This window comes from Geotrypetes seraphini, chromosome 9 (assembly GCF_902459505.1).
Source record: "Geotrypetes seraphini chromosome 9, aGeoSer1.1, whole genome shotgun sequence".
Lineage (NCBI taxonomy): Eukaryota > Metazoa > Chordata > Amphibia > Gymnophiona > Dermophiidae > Geotrypetes > Geotrypetes seraphini.
Genome location: NC_047092.1, coordinates 82,033,897 through 82,052,978, shown reverse-complemented (window position 1 = coordinate 82,052,978; position 19,082 = coordinate 82,033,897). Strand labels below are relative to the sequence as shown.

Sequence of the window (19,082 nt, the reverse complement as noted above, 5' to 3'; positions counted from 1 at the left end):
TCAGAAAATAAGATTAAATATTGAACTAAGGCCAGTACTGGGCAAACTTGCACGGTCTGTGTCTGTATATGACTGTTTGGTGGAGGATGGGCTGGGGAGGGCTTCAATGGCTGGGAGGGTGTAGATGGGCTAGAGTAAGTCTTAACAGAGATTTCTGCAGTTGGAACCCAAGCACAGTACAGGGTAAAGCTTTGGATTCTTGCCCAGAAATAGATAAGAAGAAAAAATTAAAACATTTAAATTGAATCAGGTTGGGCAGACTGGATGGACCATTCGGGTCTTTATCTGCCGTCATCTACTAAGTTACTATGATCGTTGTACGTGAAAAAAATAAGACATCCCTGAAAATAAGCCCTAGTGCGTTTTTGGGACCAAAAATGAATATGAGACATTGTCTTATTTTCAGGGAAATACGGTACTTCATCCAATTTTAAGTGAACAGCAATGTGAAAGACTTAATGCTCCAATTAATGTGGCTGAGGTACAGGAAGCTCTCATAGCTCTTCCAAAGGGGAAGGCACCAGGTCCAGATGGGATGACTGTGGAATTTTATTTGGCATTTCAAGATGTTTTGGTACCTTATTTGATGCAGTTCTCTCAGGCTTTGTTAGATGATAGCTTGGGATTAGCATCCTTTGGGGAAACATGCATAGTGGTAGTTCCCAAGCCAGGAAGTGGATTATTCAAAGGTAAAAAAAACTATAGCCCATCTCTCTGATTAATTTAGATTGTAAAATTTATGCAAAGGTTTTAGCTATGCAGTTGTCCAAATATTTGCCATCTCTAACTCATGTAGATCAAAGTGGTTTTATTCAAGGTAGATTCACATCTGATAACTCGTGTATCTTTTGGAATATTCTTACAGTCGCAACTGGTTTACCTGATCAGCTAATAGTTTTATCTTTAGATGCAGAAAAAGTTTTTGATAGAATAGAATGGGCATATATGTTCTGAGTTCTTGAACAGTTAAGATTAGGACCTCAGTTTATTTCAATGGTCAGACTTTTATACAGATCTCCATTTGTTCACATATTAGGAAATGGTGCATTGTCTAAAGCAGTGTTTTTCAACCGCTGTTCCGCGGCACACTAGTGTGCCGCGAGATGTTGCCTGGTGTGCCGCAGGGCCGCCGGGCCCGGAGCTGACAGGGGGCCCGAGGCAGGGGCGCCAGTAGCTCGCCAAGGCAAAGTGAGTCGATCACCCAGGACTCACTTTGTCTTGGCGATCTAATCTATGGAGCCGATAAGTCTTCTTCTCCCCGACGTCAATTATACAGTCGGAGAGGAAGTTCGGGCCAGCCAATCGCTGCCTGGTTCGGGCCAGCCAATCGCTGCCTGGCTGGGCGGAACTTCCTCTCCGATTGTAGAATTGACGTCAGGGAGAGCATGCGTCGGCGTCGGCTTTGGGGCCTGTTATCCATTGGTGGGTCCTGTTCCCCGATGGCAGTGGCAGTGGCTTGGGGAACGGCAGGGAGAAAGAAAGAAAGGGGGCAGGCAGGGAAACAGAAGGAAAGAAGAGAAACAGAAAAAAAGAAAGAAAGGTCAGGGAGAGAGGAAGAAAAAGTTGGGGGAGGGAATGAGGTGTGGAGGAGAGAAAGCATACAGGCTGATAGAAGGGAAGAAAGATTGGATGCACAGTCAGAAGAAGAAAGTGCAACCAGAAATCACCAGACAAGGTAGGAAAAATGATTTTATTTTAAATTTAGCAAAGTGGAGGCAGTATTACCACAGTTTTCAAAGGAATTTGCCCAAATAACTTAATAGTTAACTGGGTAAATTCCCAGAGATGAAAACTTCCCTTCACTTACTATGCACAGTTCTGAATTTATATCTGCTGTCTATATTTTACAATATGGTCACCTTTTACTAAACCGCAATAGTGGTTTTTAGCGCAGGGAGCCTATGAGCGTCAAGAGCAGCGCTGGACATTCAGCGCAGCTCCCTGCGCTAAAAACTGCTATTGTGGTTTAATAAAAAGGATGGAGGGTATATTTGTCTATTTTTGTATGCTATAAAAACCAAATACAGAGAGAGACTGAGAGCTGTTGACGAAGAGCTACGTGTGTGTCTTTCTTCGATTCCAGCCAGAATATCAGCTTTGTGTTCAGCCAAACAGGCCCAGGTTTCGCACTGAATAAAGTATTTTATAATTTTTATTTCATAATAAAGTAATTATAAAATACTTTCTTTGTGTTTATTTGATTCCTATTCAAGAGAATTACTTTATATATAGTCAATATAGGCAGAGAGTTAAATTTTTTAACATTTTCTTATGGTGGTGTGCCTCGTGATTTTTTTCATGAAACAAGTGTGCCTTTGCCCAAAAAAGGTTGAAAAACACTGGTCTAAAGCAGGGGTACGCACACTTTTTGGGCTTGCGAACTACTTTTAAAATGACCATGTCAAAATGATCTACCAACAATAAAATTAAAAAAAAAAACACAAAGCACATTGTACGCAGAGAAAATGTTAATTATCATTTATATTCCGGGGTTTTTATCAAAGAGGTCAAGACAGATGATTTTATGCAATGTCACCTCAGTAACAACTATACAAAAATAGACAAATATACTCCCTCCATTTTAACTATACCACAATAGTGGTTTTTAGCACAGGGAGCTGCGCTGAATGCCCTGCGCTGCTCTCGATGCTCATAGGCTCCCTGCGCTAAAAACCGCTATTGCGGTTTAGTAAAAGGGGGCCATAGTGCAAAATATAGACAGCAGATATAAATTCTCAAAACGGACACATTTTGATCACTAAATTGAAAACAAAATTATTTTTCCTACCTTTGTTGTTTGGAGATTTCATGAGTCTCTGGTTGCACTTTCTTCTGACTGTGCATCCAATATTTCTTCCTTCTTTCAGCCTCCTGTATGCTTCCTCTCTTCCAGACCTCATTCCCTCCCCCAACTTTTTCTTCCTCTCTCCCTGCCCCCTCCCCTTTCTTTCTCCCTGCCCTCTTCTTTCTTTCTTTCTGTCTCTCTCCCTGCCCCCTTTTTCTTTCTCTTCCATGCCCCCTTTATTTCTTTTTCCTTCTTTTTTCTGTCTCCCTGTTCCCCCTTTCTTTGTGTCTCCCTGCCTGCCTCCTTTCTTTCTCCCTGCCCTCCATCAAGCCACTGAAGTCACCCCCAAGACACCATCGCTGAGTTCGGAGCTCTCCTTGCTTCCAGACGCCATAAAGAGGATGCAGAAGCGCCGGGCTGACCAGCCTTCTCCACCCAATATCAATTCTGATGTCGGAGAGGAAGTTCCGGGCCAGCCAATCGCTGCCTGGCTGACCCAGAACTTCCTCTCCGACATTAGAATTGACGTCGGGTGGGAAAGGCTGGTTGGTCCGGTGCTTCTACCTCCTCTTTACGGTATCGGGAAGCAGGTAGAACGCGAAGGCAACATGAGTTTATAACCGAGCCCAGGATGGGCTCTGCGATCGACTCGCATTGCTTTCGCAATCTACTGGTCAATCAAGATCAACCTTTTGGGCACCCCTAGTCTAAAGCTTTTCCTTTGTTCAGGGGTACTAAACAAGGGTGTCCACTCTCTCCTTTGTTGTTTTTTCTCTGGAGCCTCTAGCAATTGCAATTCGACTAAATGAAAATATATTGGGGATACAATGTAGAGAGGTGAATTGTAAGTTGTCTGGCTATTCTGATGATTTGTTATACTTATTACACATGCAGTTTTTGCCAGTATTGTTTATGCTGATTGGTGAATTTTCTCAGATCTTAGGATATAAAGTAAACTGGGATAAGTCAGTGGTTATGCCTTTAACTTTGTATGCACAAAAGCATCTTCTGGGTGATTTACAATGAAAATGGGATACCAAATTGAAATCACTGGGTATCTGGTTTGGTCCTCTGTTGAAACTTCTTTAGAATTATACAAACAGTTAATACTTGCTCTAGTGGATGAGTTTTCCACATGATAGTCCCCTTTATACCTGTACTAGTGGGGAAGGCTGGAGACAATTAAGATGGTACTGACTCCTAAGGCGAATTGTATATTATGTATGGTGCCTATCCTGTTTCCTGATGCTTTTTATAAATCTATGGAGAGCAAAATCCTTCACTTCCTATGGAAAGGGAAGCCCCTGCACATTGCTCTAAAAAAAACTCAAAATGCAAAGAGACTTTGGTGGAATTAATTTTCCAGATTTTAAACTAGTAGCTTTCACTGTGTATTGGTTTACTCAAGCACTTGATCCTGATGTAACCAAGTGGCTATTATTGGAAAGAGAGATTGCTGCTCCATTCCCTTTATGTGGGCTGTTGATTATACAGCTTCAGCAGGCAGTACCACAATCCTTGGTCTTACAAGCCATACCTCCTGTGCTACAATCTATGGCTAATGATTTAGGACTTTGTGGCTTGCCTCTGAGTACATTTCAATTTGGTTCAATCCAAAAATTAAAATTCAAGGACTGACTATTAATTGGGATGAATAGCAACAGAGGGGGGATTTGGTTTGTCAATCAATTATATCAGGGAAATAACTCTAAAATGTTTGAGGATCTGTGTGCTGACTATTATTTACCTATTACACAATTTTTTAAATGGTTGCAGTTAAAACATTGTTTGGCAAAGTCATGTTACAAAGACCTGATAAATACCAGGGATGTGGGCTTACAGAATTTTTGTGTAAGTCTCATTAGGCAATTAAAAAGAGAACAAGAGAATAGCCTTACTGGGTCAGACCAATGGTCCATCAAGCCCAGTAGCCCATTCTCACAGTGGCCAATCCACGTCACTAGTACCTGGCCAAAACCCAAGGAGTAGCAATATTCCATGCTACCGATCCAGAGCAAGCAGAGGCGGGAACAGGCTATGGACTTTTCCTCCAGGAATTTGTCCAAACCTTTCTTAAAACCAGCTATGCTATCCACTTTTACCACAACCTCTGGCAACGCGTTCCAGATCTTAACTGTTCTCCAAGTGAAAAAATATTTCCTCCTATTGCCTCTTCAGTTTATCGAAAAGTTAAATTTAAGAGACTAAATGCATGTATTACTCTGCAGCAGCTATGGGAACATTATTTCCAAATGGAAATCGATGTTATATGGACAGCTTTCTGCAGAAAGGTATGTCGACCAACTCTGTCACCATCATTAACACAATCTTTATTCGATGTTGCTCACTGAACATATTGGACACCTTATAGAGTCTCCAGACTGTCAGCGCATGGATTTAATTTATGCTGGACTTGTAAAACTGATGTAGATACATTTTATCATATGTTGTCTAGATGCCATGCTGTTAAAATGTTTTGGGGTGAAGCCTGGCAATGAGGACAAGAAATCTTTGGATTCTGTATAGAGCTGACTTATGAAATTGTCATTTTGTATTCTCTCTTATCACAGTTTGTTACAAAATATAAAGGCAAATTATTTGATGTTCTTATGGGTCTAGCAATTCAGCATGTTTTATCAGAATGCAAAAATAGTACAGTTCTTTCTTTTCCTGCATGGTGGGCAGGAGTCTGTCTTACACAAAAATATGAAGTAGCTGCTGCTTTTAGGCGATAGTCAGTTCGATATTTTAAGAGGGTATGGGCTCTTTTAGATGACAATTGTAAAATACATGCTAATTGATTTGTCTTTCTGGTTTGGGGAAATGGCTTAAATGTCATTAGATTAACTGTTGTGTTGAATTATTGTATTTTATGAAATTCAATAAAGACATTTAAACAAATATAAGACATGGTTTGAAATCTAAACCCTCTATAAAATGCATAGTAAAATTTAATAACTAATTACTTCTAAAGTTCAGCACAACGGCGTCAAATTGCTCTTTTGGTAATTTACAATGCAACCCAGAGCTCCGGCAATCCATAAATACAGTCAACAGATTAGAGGCTAAGGAGTTCATCCTAATCAATTTGCACCAAAATCAAGGGGTTTTGAGGCAGAAATCAAGCTATGAAAAAAAAAATTAAAATCCATGATGGCTGCTGCCAGTGAATTCACACCAAAAACGGCAAAAATAAAGAAAATCCAAAAATAAAAATTAGTGATTTGGTGTTTTGAGTATGCGGGAGACCTGAACCCTACCTTCAAACTCTGAAAAATGAGTTTTACAGAGTTCCACAGACCACTCCTGAAGCTCCCATAGGAAATAGAGGTATACATCTTTGAAGTGCCTGCATGCCAGTTCTGTTACACTGCAGCTGAATGGAGGAAAAGGATTTTCTGCCTCAGAAACTGCTCCAAATAACTAACTTTGAAGATCTTTGGACTGCCAATCGGACGGACACCGACTGTAACTTCCACCCCCAAGGAAACTCTCCACGCAACTGGGGGCGGGAAACGCAGCGAGCACCCTGAAATCCAGAGGAATATTTTAGAACATATATAGCCTGTGTTTAAACCCTGACAGGTTCAAAGAGCAAGCAAACTCCCAAAGTAATGGACCCCGAATCTAAGAAGGGTGGCACAGCAGGCTGGCTCCACAGATCCACCGAAGTTTCTCTGTGAAGCAGCAGTCTGGCTCTGTGGGATTACAACCTTTCCTCTAGCAGAGGACACCACACAGGGTCTTACAGCACTGAAGCCACTGAAAAAAAAAAAAAAAGAACTTAAAGCAAAAAAATAAGAAAAAGAAGCAGAGCAGATCAAAAGACTTCTGCATGGATTGCTTGCAGAAATTGAAAACCATAGGGGGCTCTAAATCACACTCTTAGGTAGGAGGAGCACATGCTCAAAAAAGTGCTTGGATTTCTGCAACTCCCCAATTGTGGGAAGGGATTGAACCTGGAATCTGGAAGAGTTGTAAGAGAAAGCAAATTACAACAATCCAGTATGCTGAGAACCATCACCTGCGTAACTGCACAAAAAGCTCAATGATTCAAATAAAGTTTGCTTTTGGCAGGCTTTGATATAGTTAAGAGACTGAAATCTTATTTGAATCATCAAGCTTGCATCTATCTGCTCCTTGAGATTCTGTTATGCTAGATACTAGATTGGTCAAGTCCTGGAGAAAGGATGATGGACTTGATGGACCTATGATCTGATGCAGTATGGCATATCTTAACCAGACAGCAGGACTCACCTGACCTGTTTCTCTAGGAAGTGCATGTATTTGTAGAGTAGTGTATATGAATGCGACAGGATCCCCACAGATTTCATGCGTGCCCCACGCTCCAGTTCACTTTCCACAGGCATATTGGCAAAGCATGCTAGGCCGAAGTACTGTCCTTTGCGAAAATAGCTATCAACAGAATTCAAAGAAGAGATCAAACCAAAACAAAAGTACTCATGAGAATGACAAGCCCACCATCAAACAACATATTTGAAAATCAGATTTTGTATTACCTTTTCAGAGCTTAAAAGGACACAAGAGAGTAAAATAAAGATAGGACACAGAGGAGCCCTTATGAGTCATTGCTGCATGGTAATGCCATTTTTACTACTGGGGTAAGAAGGCCAAATTTTCCAATTTATCGTATTAACAGCCAAGTGCTGATTTTCCCATTAGTGCTTGAGTTCTACCACCACCTATTTTGGAGGCAGTAGTGACTCATGCACTAAACCTAAGCTAATTGATTAGTGCGTGGCAATGCCCATGCACTGATTAGTGCAGAACATGCCCACTCTTTACCCCCAGATCCCTCAGCATTAAAAAAATAAATTTTATTTTTTTTAGCTCATGAGTAGCACATGCACATACCAAAATCACTGCAAGAAACCCCAGCATGCCCTGCAGTATGCCTTTTTTTGTGATTCTCTTATTAGTGCTTACCATGGCTTTGTAAAAAGGCCTCAAAGAATCATATTAAGTTTACATATTTTTTATTACATTACATTAGTTTCTTTTATTCCACCAATACCTTGCGGTTCTAGGCGGATTACAAAAGGATGAGATTCTGGTCATATCCAGAAGATTACAAGGCAGTTATTGATTGGAACATTTATAGTCTGGTGATGGAGTGAGGTTATTGGTTGTATCAGGAGTTTTTTTTTTTACATATTTCTTGAATAACCTGGTTTTTATTTCCCTCCTGAAAGTTTTGTAGTTTGGCGCCGAGATCACTAAATTGGAGATGTGGCTGTTTAGTTTCGCTGCTTGCGTGGCGAGTTGTCCATCGTGTATTTTTTTACGCTGAATTCCTTTGATTGGGGGGGGTGAAAGGTATCCGAGTTCTCCTTGTTCTGGAAGAGTTGTTCCGAGTTAGGCGAGTGTTCAGGTAGGATAGTCCATTGCTATGCAGGGTTTTGTAGAGCATGAAGTAAAATTTTTAAAGTATTTGTGCTTGTACAGATAACCAGTGTGTGTCTTGGTAGGCGGCGGTGATGTGGTCGTACTTCTTCAGTGAGTAGATCAGTCTGAAGACTGTATTTTGCACTGTTTGTATTTTGCACTGTCTGTAGTTGTTTTATCATGGTGGCGGGGCAGGGTAGGTATATGATATTGCAGTAGTCTAGTAGGCCTAGTATTAGTGCTTGGACCAGGAGTCTGAATTGTATTCTATCGAAGAATTTGTGGATTTGTCTTAGGTTACGAATGACTGTGAAGGCTTTATGGACTGTTTTGTTGATATGTAGTTGCATGGTACAGTCTCTAACTATCATCATTCCTAGTAGTTTTAGGTGGGGGTTGTATGGGGTATGAGATGGAGTTTATTTCAAGCTTTGTTTTGATAGGAGCTCTGTCATTTTCAAGAAGAGAAAATTTTATTTTGTCTGGGTTTAGCTTTAGTTTATGGTTTTTCATCCATTGTTTTAGTGTTTTGTGTAGTGCATTAATTGCTGTGGGGGACGGTTGATCAATGGGAAGGAGAATGGTGATGGCATCTGCTTAGCTGTATGATTTTATGTTTAGTTGGTCTAAGCTGGTGCCAAGTGAGGCGATAAATAGATTGAAGTGTTGGAGATAGTGGGGATCTTTGGGGCACACCACGGGGTTGTACCAGGATTCTGATTTTTCTTTGTTTATTTTTATCCTGTAGTGTCTGGCTTTTAGGAATCCTTGGAACCATATCTGTACCGTACCCTGCTTGTGATTCCTATTGTCTCCAATATTTGTAGCAGTAAACTAAACTAAACTAAAACTTAACCTTATATACCGGGTCTTCAACCAAAGGAAGCTCGACACGGTTAACAATAAGTTAAAAGATAAGCTAAAGTGCAAGAAGATTAGTTTTCAAAATGTTTAATGAATAAAAAAGTTTTTAAAAATTTACGAAAAGATTGGAAGGGGCTGGGACATCTCAAAATTAGAGAAAGTTCATTTCATAATTGGGGAAATTTAAACCAGATCAACCAGATCAAATGCTGCGGTGAGGTCTAGTTGTATAATTAGCATTTTTTTTGCCTTTGCTTAAGTGTGTCTCTATGCTGTAGTTGGTCCTGAAGCCTGATTGGGAGGGGTGGAGCATGTTTTGCAGTTCCAAATGGTCCATGAGAAGTTTTGCCATTAGACCTTCCATAAGTTTGATGTATAAAGGTACTGAGTCTATGGATCTGTAATTGGAGGGTAGATCAATAGTAGAGAATGACACGGTGACAAAATTCATCACCGTCCCCATCCCCGTGGATAACCACGGTAAACCATCTTCATGTCATTCTTTAAGGAGAGAGGGAAGAATCAGAGTATGAATGGCCACAACCACTGACCCACAAGCTTTGCTTTGAATAATGCTGGTGTAGAAGGACTGAAGCTGAATAGACACTAAAAAATGACATGGGATTATTTCCCGCGGTTATCCGCGGGGACGGGAACGGTGATGAATTTTGTCACCGTGTCATTCTCTAATCAATAGTTCCCTTTGGGTCTTTCAAGATAGGGGTGATGATTATTTCACCAAGATCCTCTGGGAAAAGGCCTTCAGTGATCATAGAATGTACCCACTGCATGAGGTGGGTGTGGAATTTCAGGCTTGAGGTTCTTAACAGGTATGGGGGGCAGTAGTTGAGGTCGCATGCTGCAAGGTGATATTTATTGTATAGTTTATTTATGTCAGACCATTGTATTTTTGGGAAGTCAGACCAGGTTTTATTCGTTGCACAAGATTCTTTCTTGGGGGGGGGGGAAGTAACCTCATCCAGTTGGGTTAGGGTTCCAGTGAATGTCTCCCTAGCTATTGCGATTTTGTTTCTAAAGAATTCTGCTAGTTCAGAGGCAGATGGAGGGATGGCATTGTTAGTAACCAGATAGGGTTTGGTGTCTTGAGTTCTTTTAATAATTTGAATAATTTTTTGGTATCCTGGATTTGGTTTCTGTAGAATGTTTTTCTTTTTTCGTTTAGTCTTGTATTGTTTGTTTAGTTTTCTCCAGGTTGTTTTTGTGTGCTCTTGGTTGTTTTTTTCCTCCATTCTCTTTCGAGACACCTACATTGTCTTTTGAGTTGAAGTAGTTCATTGTCAAACTATTTATCTGAGCGGAAATACTTTTAAAACCAATAGGAGGAAACTTTTTTTCACTCAGAGAATAGTTAAGTTCTAGAACGCATTGCCAGAGATTGTGGTGAGAGCGGCTAGTGTAGCTGGTTTTAAGAAAGGTTTGGAGGAAAAGTCCATAGTCTGTTATTGAGAAAGACATGGGGGAAGCCACTGCTTGCCCTGGATTGGTAGCATGGAATATTGCTACTCCTTGGGTTTTGGCCAGGTACCAGTGACCTGGATTGGCCACCGTGAGGACGGGCTACTGGGCTTGATGGACCATTAGTCTGACCCAGTAAGGCTATTCTTATGTTCTTATCTGTGTGTATTCTGTTTGGTTGTTGTGAGTCGTTTGTGGGTAAATGAGAGAGTTTGATCTGGGGAGGATTTTTGTCTTTGGAGGGTTTTTTGGTGCATTAGTAGGTCGTCTTCTCCACATTGTAGGGATGCTGTGGGGAATGCTGGCTGAGCAGTCTATCAGTATTCTGTTCGTGTGATTTCTGCTGGCTGGTTGGTGGTTTCCGTTGGAAGTTAATTTTTCTGGGATTAAGGATATGTTGTTTCCTGTTGCAGTCTGGTGTTTTATTATTAAGGTGAGTAGTAGGTTTGGCTGTTGTACAATTAGCAGTGAGGGGGACGACTGGCCTCCCTTCCTCTCACTGTGCTTGGCGATCAAGTGGCTACATGTTGGAGCAGAAAACCTTTAAAGGGCTGAAGAAGATGGCTCCGAAGCAAAAAGGGGCCTACCATCTGCATTTGGTCCTGAAACTCCAGAAATTTCAATTTCCAGATTGACTAACTGGAATTGTTGCTATAACTTTCCCCCTCTTTTATTAAGCTATGTTGCCAAGCAGCACAAGCTAAATGCTGAGCAGCCCATTCTATTCCTATAGGCGGTTCGGCATTTAGCTCGTGCTGCTAAGCAGCGCTTGATAAAAAGTGGGGCTTATCAGTAGAGCTGTGGACTACAATCTACTTATAGTCAGCAAGAATGTTTCTTGGGAGATTGAGTTAAGCTCTGCTATCATGATTTATGGTGTTCTGTTATTTATATTTTATTTATTTTTACAGTGCTATAGGGATTGTTTGCTGTACAAGAGGTTTCCTATCCTAGCTTGAGAGCTGGATTTGCAGAAGATGTCAGAAAAACTTCTCAGTTCCTCCTCTTCTCCCCAGGCACCTCTGCCCCCTTCAGTTCTATCTTCTATATGCGAGCCAGAAGATGTCTTTCTGATCCTCAGTTTATTTTTTGTGATAGTGTCAGTTTTATTTCCACAGATTTTCCCTGTGTAAATGACCCTATTACAAGGAGACTGCTCAGTGTGGTCGGAGAGAAGCAGACTTCTCTGTCGGCAGTTTGCAGGCCAACCCCTAGGGTACCTGCTTCAGACAACCTGCTGAAAATTTCTGGAGCTTGAGGTTCCTTGCCCCAAGCACTTGTTCACATCCTGACTCAGTCAGGAGCTTAAGCACATACTGTAGACATCCACTGCGGTCCGTTGGGGTGCTCAAGGTGTCAGCTGTGTTTTCACCTCCCTCCCTTTAGTGATCCGTGGGGTTCAGGATCAGTCGGACTTTATTCGTCTGGCAGCCCAAAGATTGCACCGTTGGAACTGGCTGGACGGCTTGAGGCACAGATCTCTCCAGATCCAGTGACACTTTCAGGGAGTTGAAGCAGGTTGAAGCACCATTCCCCAGCAACTGGTCTGTGAGTAAGGCTGTGACGGTCTAAAATCAGAGTGGGGGGGGGGGAGGATCTAAAAATGCTGTTTTTGGTGATCCTCTGCGGGCTTTAAAGGTGAGACCAAGAGGCCAGGGGGGAAGCCGGAGAACGTTAGAAGGGGGAAACATGCAAGCCTTCGGCAAATCAGGCAGCGCTGGCACTGTACCAGATAAAGAAGTCAGCTGGCAGGCGCCTATCTTCCTCCTCAGTGTGCCGCGGCATACTTGGAATCTCAGGAGGCACACAGTTTGAGATACACTGCCCTAGGGGATCAGGTTGCCCCAACTTGAGCATGGCACTTTTGCTGGGGAACTGCACTCTTGGGGGAGAGGCGGGAGGGGGAAGAGTAAACCCCCGGAACCAGAAGGGCCACGATTCCTAAAGGTTCCATGCGGCCCTGGTTAATCTTATAAGCTACATACACCATTTCAATAAATTCAGAGAACCCATGGCCAGGATGCTGCCTAGTCCCTTTCTGGGGTTTTCTAGCCATGTTATAGCTGCATTTCACTGGGGACGCAGTTAAGCTATTCTCCCCTTATTCCTCAGACCAACTGGGTACTGACCCCCCCCTCCAAAAGCCCAGAGGCTATACCAGTGCTCCTCATATGGCCATTCACCGCAAATTAGGAATGAATCCAAGGCATCCTGGCCTAAAGAGTCTATCCCATCTGTTTTGAAGCAAAAATGAGGTGTTTTGAAGCAGAAAGAGGCTTTTATTTTCAAATTGGGAAATCCAAGATGGCTGCCACAGCAACGATTTTAGTGCTAAAAAATGGCCCAGGGAACTATACTGAAAACAAAAAAATAGCGATTTTAGGATTTTTAGAGGTAGGGAAGCCTAACTCTAACACTGAAAAATATGAGCCGCAAATAATCTAAATGGATGAAATAACAGCGTGCAACACCTTGCCAAAGGAGGAAAAGTCTCAGAACCCAGTTAGGGAAGAACTCTTCTCTAACTAGAGAGGGTAAATTACATCATCAGCACAAAAACCTCCTTGATTCATATTATAGTAGAATTGTTAGCAAAATGTTAGCGCAGTTAACAATTCGCAGTAAGCAAATAGGCAGTCAACATTGAGCTGTTTAGAAAAACTTATCTTGGGGGGACACGTGATGCTGGGAAGCTGAATGGACGTGCCTCACAGCAGCTTCGGGTCTGCCAAAACGCCTTACTTAATAAACTCACACTAAACATCTTAGAGCTGAACTTCCAAGCACGGAATCTGTAGCCCTTCATTTCCTGAGCCTAAAGAAGCAAGTCGTTCGTAACCGCGGAAGCGTAAATGGCAACTAAAATGGCCCGAATTGCTAAGGACAAGCTGAAGGTGTAGGACGGCAAGATGGCGGAACCGCACGAGACACCTATCTTTACTCTGGAGGCGGCCGCGGTGCAAGAACTGACTCGATCCCTCACGCTAATCATGGAGGACATACTGGCCATAATTCATACCTTCATGGAAGGTAACAAAGAAAGCCTGGACTCACAGGCAGGTAGGCTGCAGCATGCTGAGGATAGAATACCTCAGCAAGAAGATACCGTGGCTGACTTCGAAGAACGCTTCCACACATTGGAATCTGCCAATAAAACTATGGCGGAGTGACATGAGGACCACAAAAACAGGAGCAGGCGTAACAATTTGTGCTTTGTGGGGATTCCTAACACCATCAGGGATGTCGACCTGCATCAATAGCTGGAAGGATGGCTACCTAAGGCCGTAGCTCTCCCCGATCCCTTGGCCCCCTTCTCCATCGAGCGTGCACACCGCTTGGGCCCTCGTCACGATGACGATCTGTGGCCTTGGACTGTTATCGTCAGATTCCTCAACTTCTCACTGAAGGAGCGCATCTTGGCTCAATACCGCAGGGGGAAAGACCTCAACTTACTGATCTTTCAGGATTTCTCACCACAGGTCTCCTCCAGGTGCAGAGCTATGGCGCCTTACTATAACGAGTTGTTCAAGCGCAACATCCGCTTTTCACTGCTGTATCCCACTAGAGCCCAAGTGACCATGTCTTCTACAACACACCTGCAGAGCTGGATGGGTTCATTAAAACTCTCCCTGCTTCAGTGCCCGGGGATCGTGGTACCTCCTGAATCTGCACCTCACCTGGTCTTGAATGAGCTCACTGTTTGCCCTCTGACTTTGCTGGATTACAATCATGCCGGGAGCAGCTCTGCCACCAGCTGGTTCCCTTGTCAATAGACTGTGGAGGGCCCCTTCTAGTGAAGTGTATGACCTGCTTGGGTGTTTCTCACCCCTTGTCTTTCTGCCAGCACCTGGTGGTGAACCAGTGCCTCTCTATTTGAGCACGGCGGATTCCTCTGGGTTTGTTGTTTCCAGATACACCTTTGACCTTCTTTTTGGCCTTGATATGTTGCCCCACTGGCCTGGTGGATGTTGTGGGGGCAATGTTAGGAAATTCTACTTTACAGAGAGGGTGGTGGATGCCTGGAATGCGCTCCCGAGAGAGGTGGTGGAGAGTAAAACTGTGAATGAGTTCAAAGAAGCGTGGGATGAACACAGAAGATTTAGAATCAGAAAATAATATTAAAGATTGAACTAGGCCAGTTACTGGGCAGACTTGTACGGTCTGTGTCTGTGTATGGCCGTTTGGAGGAGGATGGGCAGGGGAGGGCTTCAATGGCTGGGAGGGTGTAGATGGCCTGGAGTAAGTCTTAACAGAGATTTCGGCAGTTGGAACCCAAGCACAGTACCGGGTAAAGCTTTGGATTCTCGCCCAGAAATAGCTAAGAAGAAAAATAAAAATAAAAATAATAATTTAAATTGAATCAGATTGGGCAGACTGGATGGACCATTCGGGTCTTTATCTGCCGTCATCTACTATGTTACTATGTTACTATGTGGGTCTATGCCTCCCCGATTCTTGCTACTAGGGTCTTGGCGGGGCTTACTGCTGTACTTTGCTTGGCACAACTTTTTGCCTTCACTGAGTGGGGACCACAAGGCCTTGCCCTACAGTGTATTGAAGGCCTGCTAATTATTGCTCTTGTTTTCGCCTTTACCCTTGTTGGGCCATTATTGGTCTGTGGGGTCCCTCAAGGCTCGCCGCTGTCACCCTCCCTGTTCAATATCTACCTGGCCTCCCTAGGTAACCTCCTACACAACCTCAAGCTCAAATTTTTTATATATGCAGATGATATCACAATAGCCATCCCACTAACCAATTTCTAACAAGACCTACTTAACCACATTACAAATATTCTTAACCAGATTGAACTATGGATGCTCTCTTTCAGACTTAAACTCAATCCCGACAAAACAAAATTCTTCCTAGCCACCCCCAATGACAAAATAAAAAACACAACAATTCAACTGAAAGGAATTACTTTCCACCTTGAATCCACCCTAAAAATTCTGGGAGTCACTCTGGACAAAAATTTATCCTTAGAAAGCCACACGAACCTCATGGTCAGGAAAAGCTTCTCCGTACTATGGAAACTGCGCACCATAAAAAAATACTTCGACGACACCTCTTTCTTCCTACTGGTACAATCCTCTATCCTCAGCATTCTTGACTACTGCAACATCATTTACCTTAACGCCATGAAGAAAACCACCAGGAGACTAAAAATAATCCAAAACACCGCAGTACGCCTCATTTTCGGCCTAAAGAAATGGGAACACGTCACCCCCTTCTACCACCAACTACACTGGCTGCCTTTCAAATCAAGAGTCCTTTTTAAATTCGCATGCTTCTGCTACAAATCGGTAAATGGTTCTTCACCAAGCTACATTAACCCCCATTTTAACCTCTATCACATAAACAAGAAATCCCGTAGAACTCAACTGTTCGCCTTCCCCTCGCTTAAACTCTTGTCACCTTAAAAGATTCATAGACAAAACCTTTGCCTACCAAGCAGCCAAGCTCAACCCATGGCTGGCCCAAATGATACTCGAGGCCCCCTCCTACCTCGACTTCAGAAAATCACTCAAAACCTATCTATTCAGCAAACAAGACCCCTAATGGCTCCTCCCTTGCATATTTACACTTCGCCCGCCCCTTCCTCCCCCCCCTGCTCTCCTCCCCCCTCATAATAGCTTCTCTTCCCTTTCCTCAACAAGCTCTCTCCATACCCTGTCAATTTCGGTTTTCCTGTTACATTGTTGTTAATTTCTTCAACAAGCTCTCTCCATACTCTGTCAATTTCGGTTTTCCTGTTACATTGTTGTTAATTTGTTTGTAAATCTGCGTGCAAACGTAGATCCTAATCTAACTGATGTAAACCGCCTAGAACTCACCGGGTATGGCGGTATATAAAAATAAAATTATTATTATTAAAATTATTATTATTATTATTATTATAATGATCGGACTCGGCGATCCTTTGTTCTGTTACCTGACCTGGACCATTATGTGCGGGCAAAGCCTAGCCTAATCTGGAGGGCTTTTATGTCTTTTTGCCTTTGGGTACCCCAGAGGTCTGCACCTATCCATGTTATGTTTCTGGTTTGCTCTGTTCAATGTTCACTGCTCTAGTTCCGTTTTGCGGCTCTGCTTCCCTCAGCCTTGGTTGTATAAGGCTGGGGCTGCATATCTTTTGGGCTTGAGTTTGCAGAACAGGGTTACTGTTTGCTCTGATCTGGCCCAGAGCTGCCTGTTTGCAAAGTTTTGGGGGTCTGGGTTTAGCAGGGATTTTCCATGCTGAAATAGGGAATGGGGTTTGAAAGGGGGTTAGTGCATGGGTAGTATGTATGGTGTGGTGTGCATGGGTATGTTTGCTTGTTCCTTATTGCCGGGTGGACGACATGTGCTGTGGCCCTTCTTTCTCCTTTCTTTTCTAGACTGACGGTGAGTGAGCTGCTGAGGGTGGGATGTGGCTGGGACGCCCCACCCTGATATTGTTCTTCTATTATATATCTTGCTTCTATTACTTGGTACTGATCACACGATATGACTCAATTGAATGTAAAATCTCTTAATGTAGTTGGGATACACTCCCCAATTAAGCACACAAAACTTTTGGCCTATCTTAAAAAAGAACGTACTGACTTAGCATTTCTACAAGAGACCCACTTGACTCCTACAGAGCATGTCAAACTTCATAGGGAATGGCTGGGCCAGGTAGGTTATACCTCTTTTGCCACAAGAAAATGCGGGGTAGCTATATTTATCCACAAGAACATTCCCTTTCACATCCATAGACAAATAGTGGATCCTAAGGGACGGTTTCTAGTTTTGATTGGGGAGCTTTGGGGCAAACCCTTAGTCTTGTGCAATATCTATGCCCCTACACCTAATCTCATTCCTTTTTTTCTTCCCTGGTAGGCCTTTTGGCTCCGCTCTCTCCTCAACCACTAATTTTAGGTGGAAATTTCAATAAGGTAGCCCACCCCCAATGGGACAACAAACCAGCTAAACCCGTGCCAAGAGGTCTTTTTACTAGGGGGTAAATTTTCTTCTAAAAGAGCTGAGCCTCTTGGATTCATGGCAAACCATGCACCCAGACGAGCTTGATTTTTCATTCTACTCCCGTATTGACTATCTTTTGGTTTCTGCTTCTCTCTTCCCTCAAATGACTGGTGCTCACATTACTGCGCCCCTCGTTTCTGATCATGCTCTGTTGGGTCTCATTTTACGGTTCGGCTCTCAGATAGGGGTCAGGATCTGGCGCATGTCCCCCCCATCTATATGAGGATACCCACTTCCGTGATTATTTCTTTAAGAAATAGGACTTTGTGCTAACTAATTCTGTGGAGGACGTGAGCCCGGTCATATATTGGGAGGCTGCAAAGATGGTCATGCGGGGGCATATTCTTGCTTACTCCGCCTCCCTGAAAAAGCGATGTGATGGGGAACTGCTTTCCCTGTCTTGGGATCTTGCTGCTTTAAGGAGACTTCATATCTCTCGCCTCGATGATCATACCAAACAGGCCATGGGTCTTTTGAAGTCCGAAATTAATGCTTTTTTGGATCAGAGGGCAAATCGCAGCATATACTGTTACAAATATAGGCTTCAGCAATGAGGTGATAAAATGGGTTGTATGCTAGCTAATTTAGTGCGCCCCCCACAAGGCTCAGCACATTATCACTTCCATTAAAGATAAACGGGGAATAATGCACTCTAATCGTCAGGCCATCACGCAGCAGAATGTGAACTTCTATACGGAGTTATATACCGCACAGTCCCATGATAGTGAGGCTCAAGAGGAGTTTTTTCATGACTTGGTATTGCCTCATAGAAACATAGAAGATGACGACAGAAAAGAGCTACAGCCCATCAAGTCTGCCCACTCTGCTTACCCACCCCCTGTCTATGCCCTAATGACCCAATTTCCTTATCTTGACCCTCGTAGGGATCCCACACGGGTATCCCATTTATTCTTAAAGTCTGGCACGCTGTCTGCCTCGATCACCTGCACTGGAAGCTTGTTCCAATGATCAACCACTCTCTCTGTGAAGAAATATTTTCTGGTGTCGCCATGAAATTTTCCACCCCTGAGTTTGAGCGGGTGCCCTCTTGTGGCCGAGGGTCCTTTGAAAAAGAAAATATCATCTTCCACTTCGACACGTCCCGTGAGGTACTTAAATGTTTCAATCATGTCTCCCCTCTCCCTACGTTCCTCGAGAGTGTAGAGCTGCAATTTGTTCAGTCTCTCTTCGTACGAGAGACCCTTGAGTCCCGAGATCATCCTGGTGGCCGTCCACTGAACCGATTCAATTCTGCACACATCTTTACTGTAATGTGGCCTCCAGAATTGCACACAGTACTCCAGATGGAGGTCTCACCATGGCCCTGTACAACGGCATTATGACTTCAGGCTTTCGGCTGACGAAACTTCTATTGATACAACCCAATATCTGCCTTGCCTTAGATGAAGCCTTCTCCACTTAATTGGCAGTTTTCATGTCTGCACTGATGATTACTCCTAAATCTCATTCTGCTGAAGCCCTAGTTAAAGTTTCTCCGTTCAAGAAGTGCGTCCTGCATGGATTTCCGCTTCCGAGGTGCATGACCTTA

The 19,082-nt window shown here is 43.2% G+C and overlaps 1 protein-coding gene across 6 annotated transcripts in view; it reads right to left on the bottom strand.

Moving 5' to 3' along the window:
* DENND11 (DENN domain containing 11) overlaps positions 1 to 19,082 on the bottom strand; it is a 256,066-nt gene that overhangs the window by 161,243 nt on the left and 75,741 nt on the right. For 5 of the 6 annotated variants that reach the window (XM_033958009.1, XM_033958010.1, XM_033958012.1 and 2 more), the window contains one exon: positions 7,043 to 7,201. The exons of the other annotated variant lie outside the window; for it this stretch is intronic. In XM_033958009.1, the coding sequence (XP_033813900.1) occupies positions 7,043 to 7,201 (159 nt within the window). The remainder of the gene's footprint in view (positions 1 to 7,042; positions 7,202 to 19,082) is intronic. 6 annotated transcript variants of the gene reach the window in all.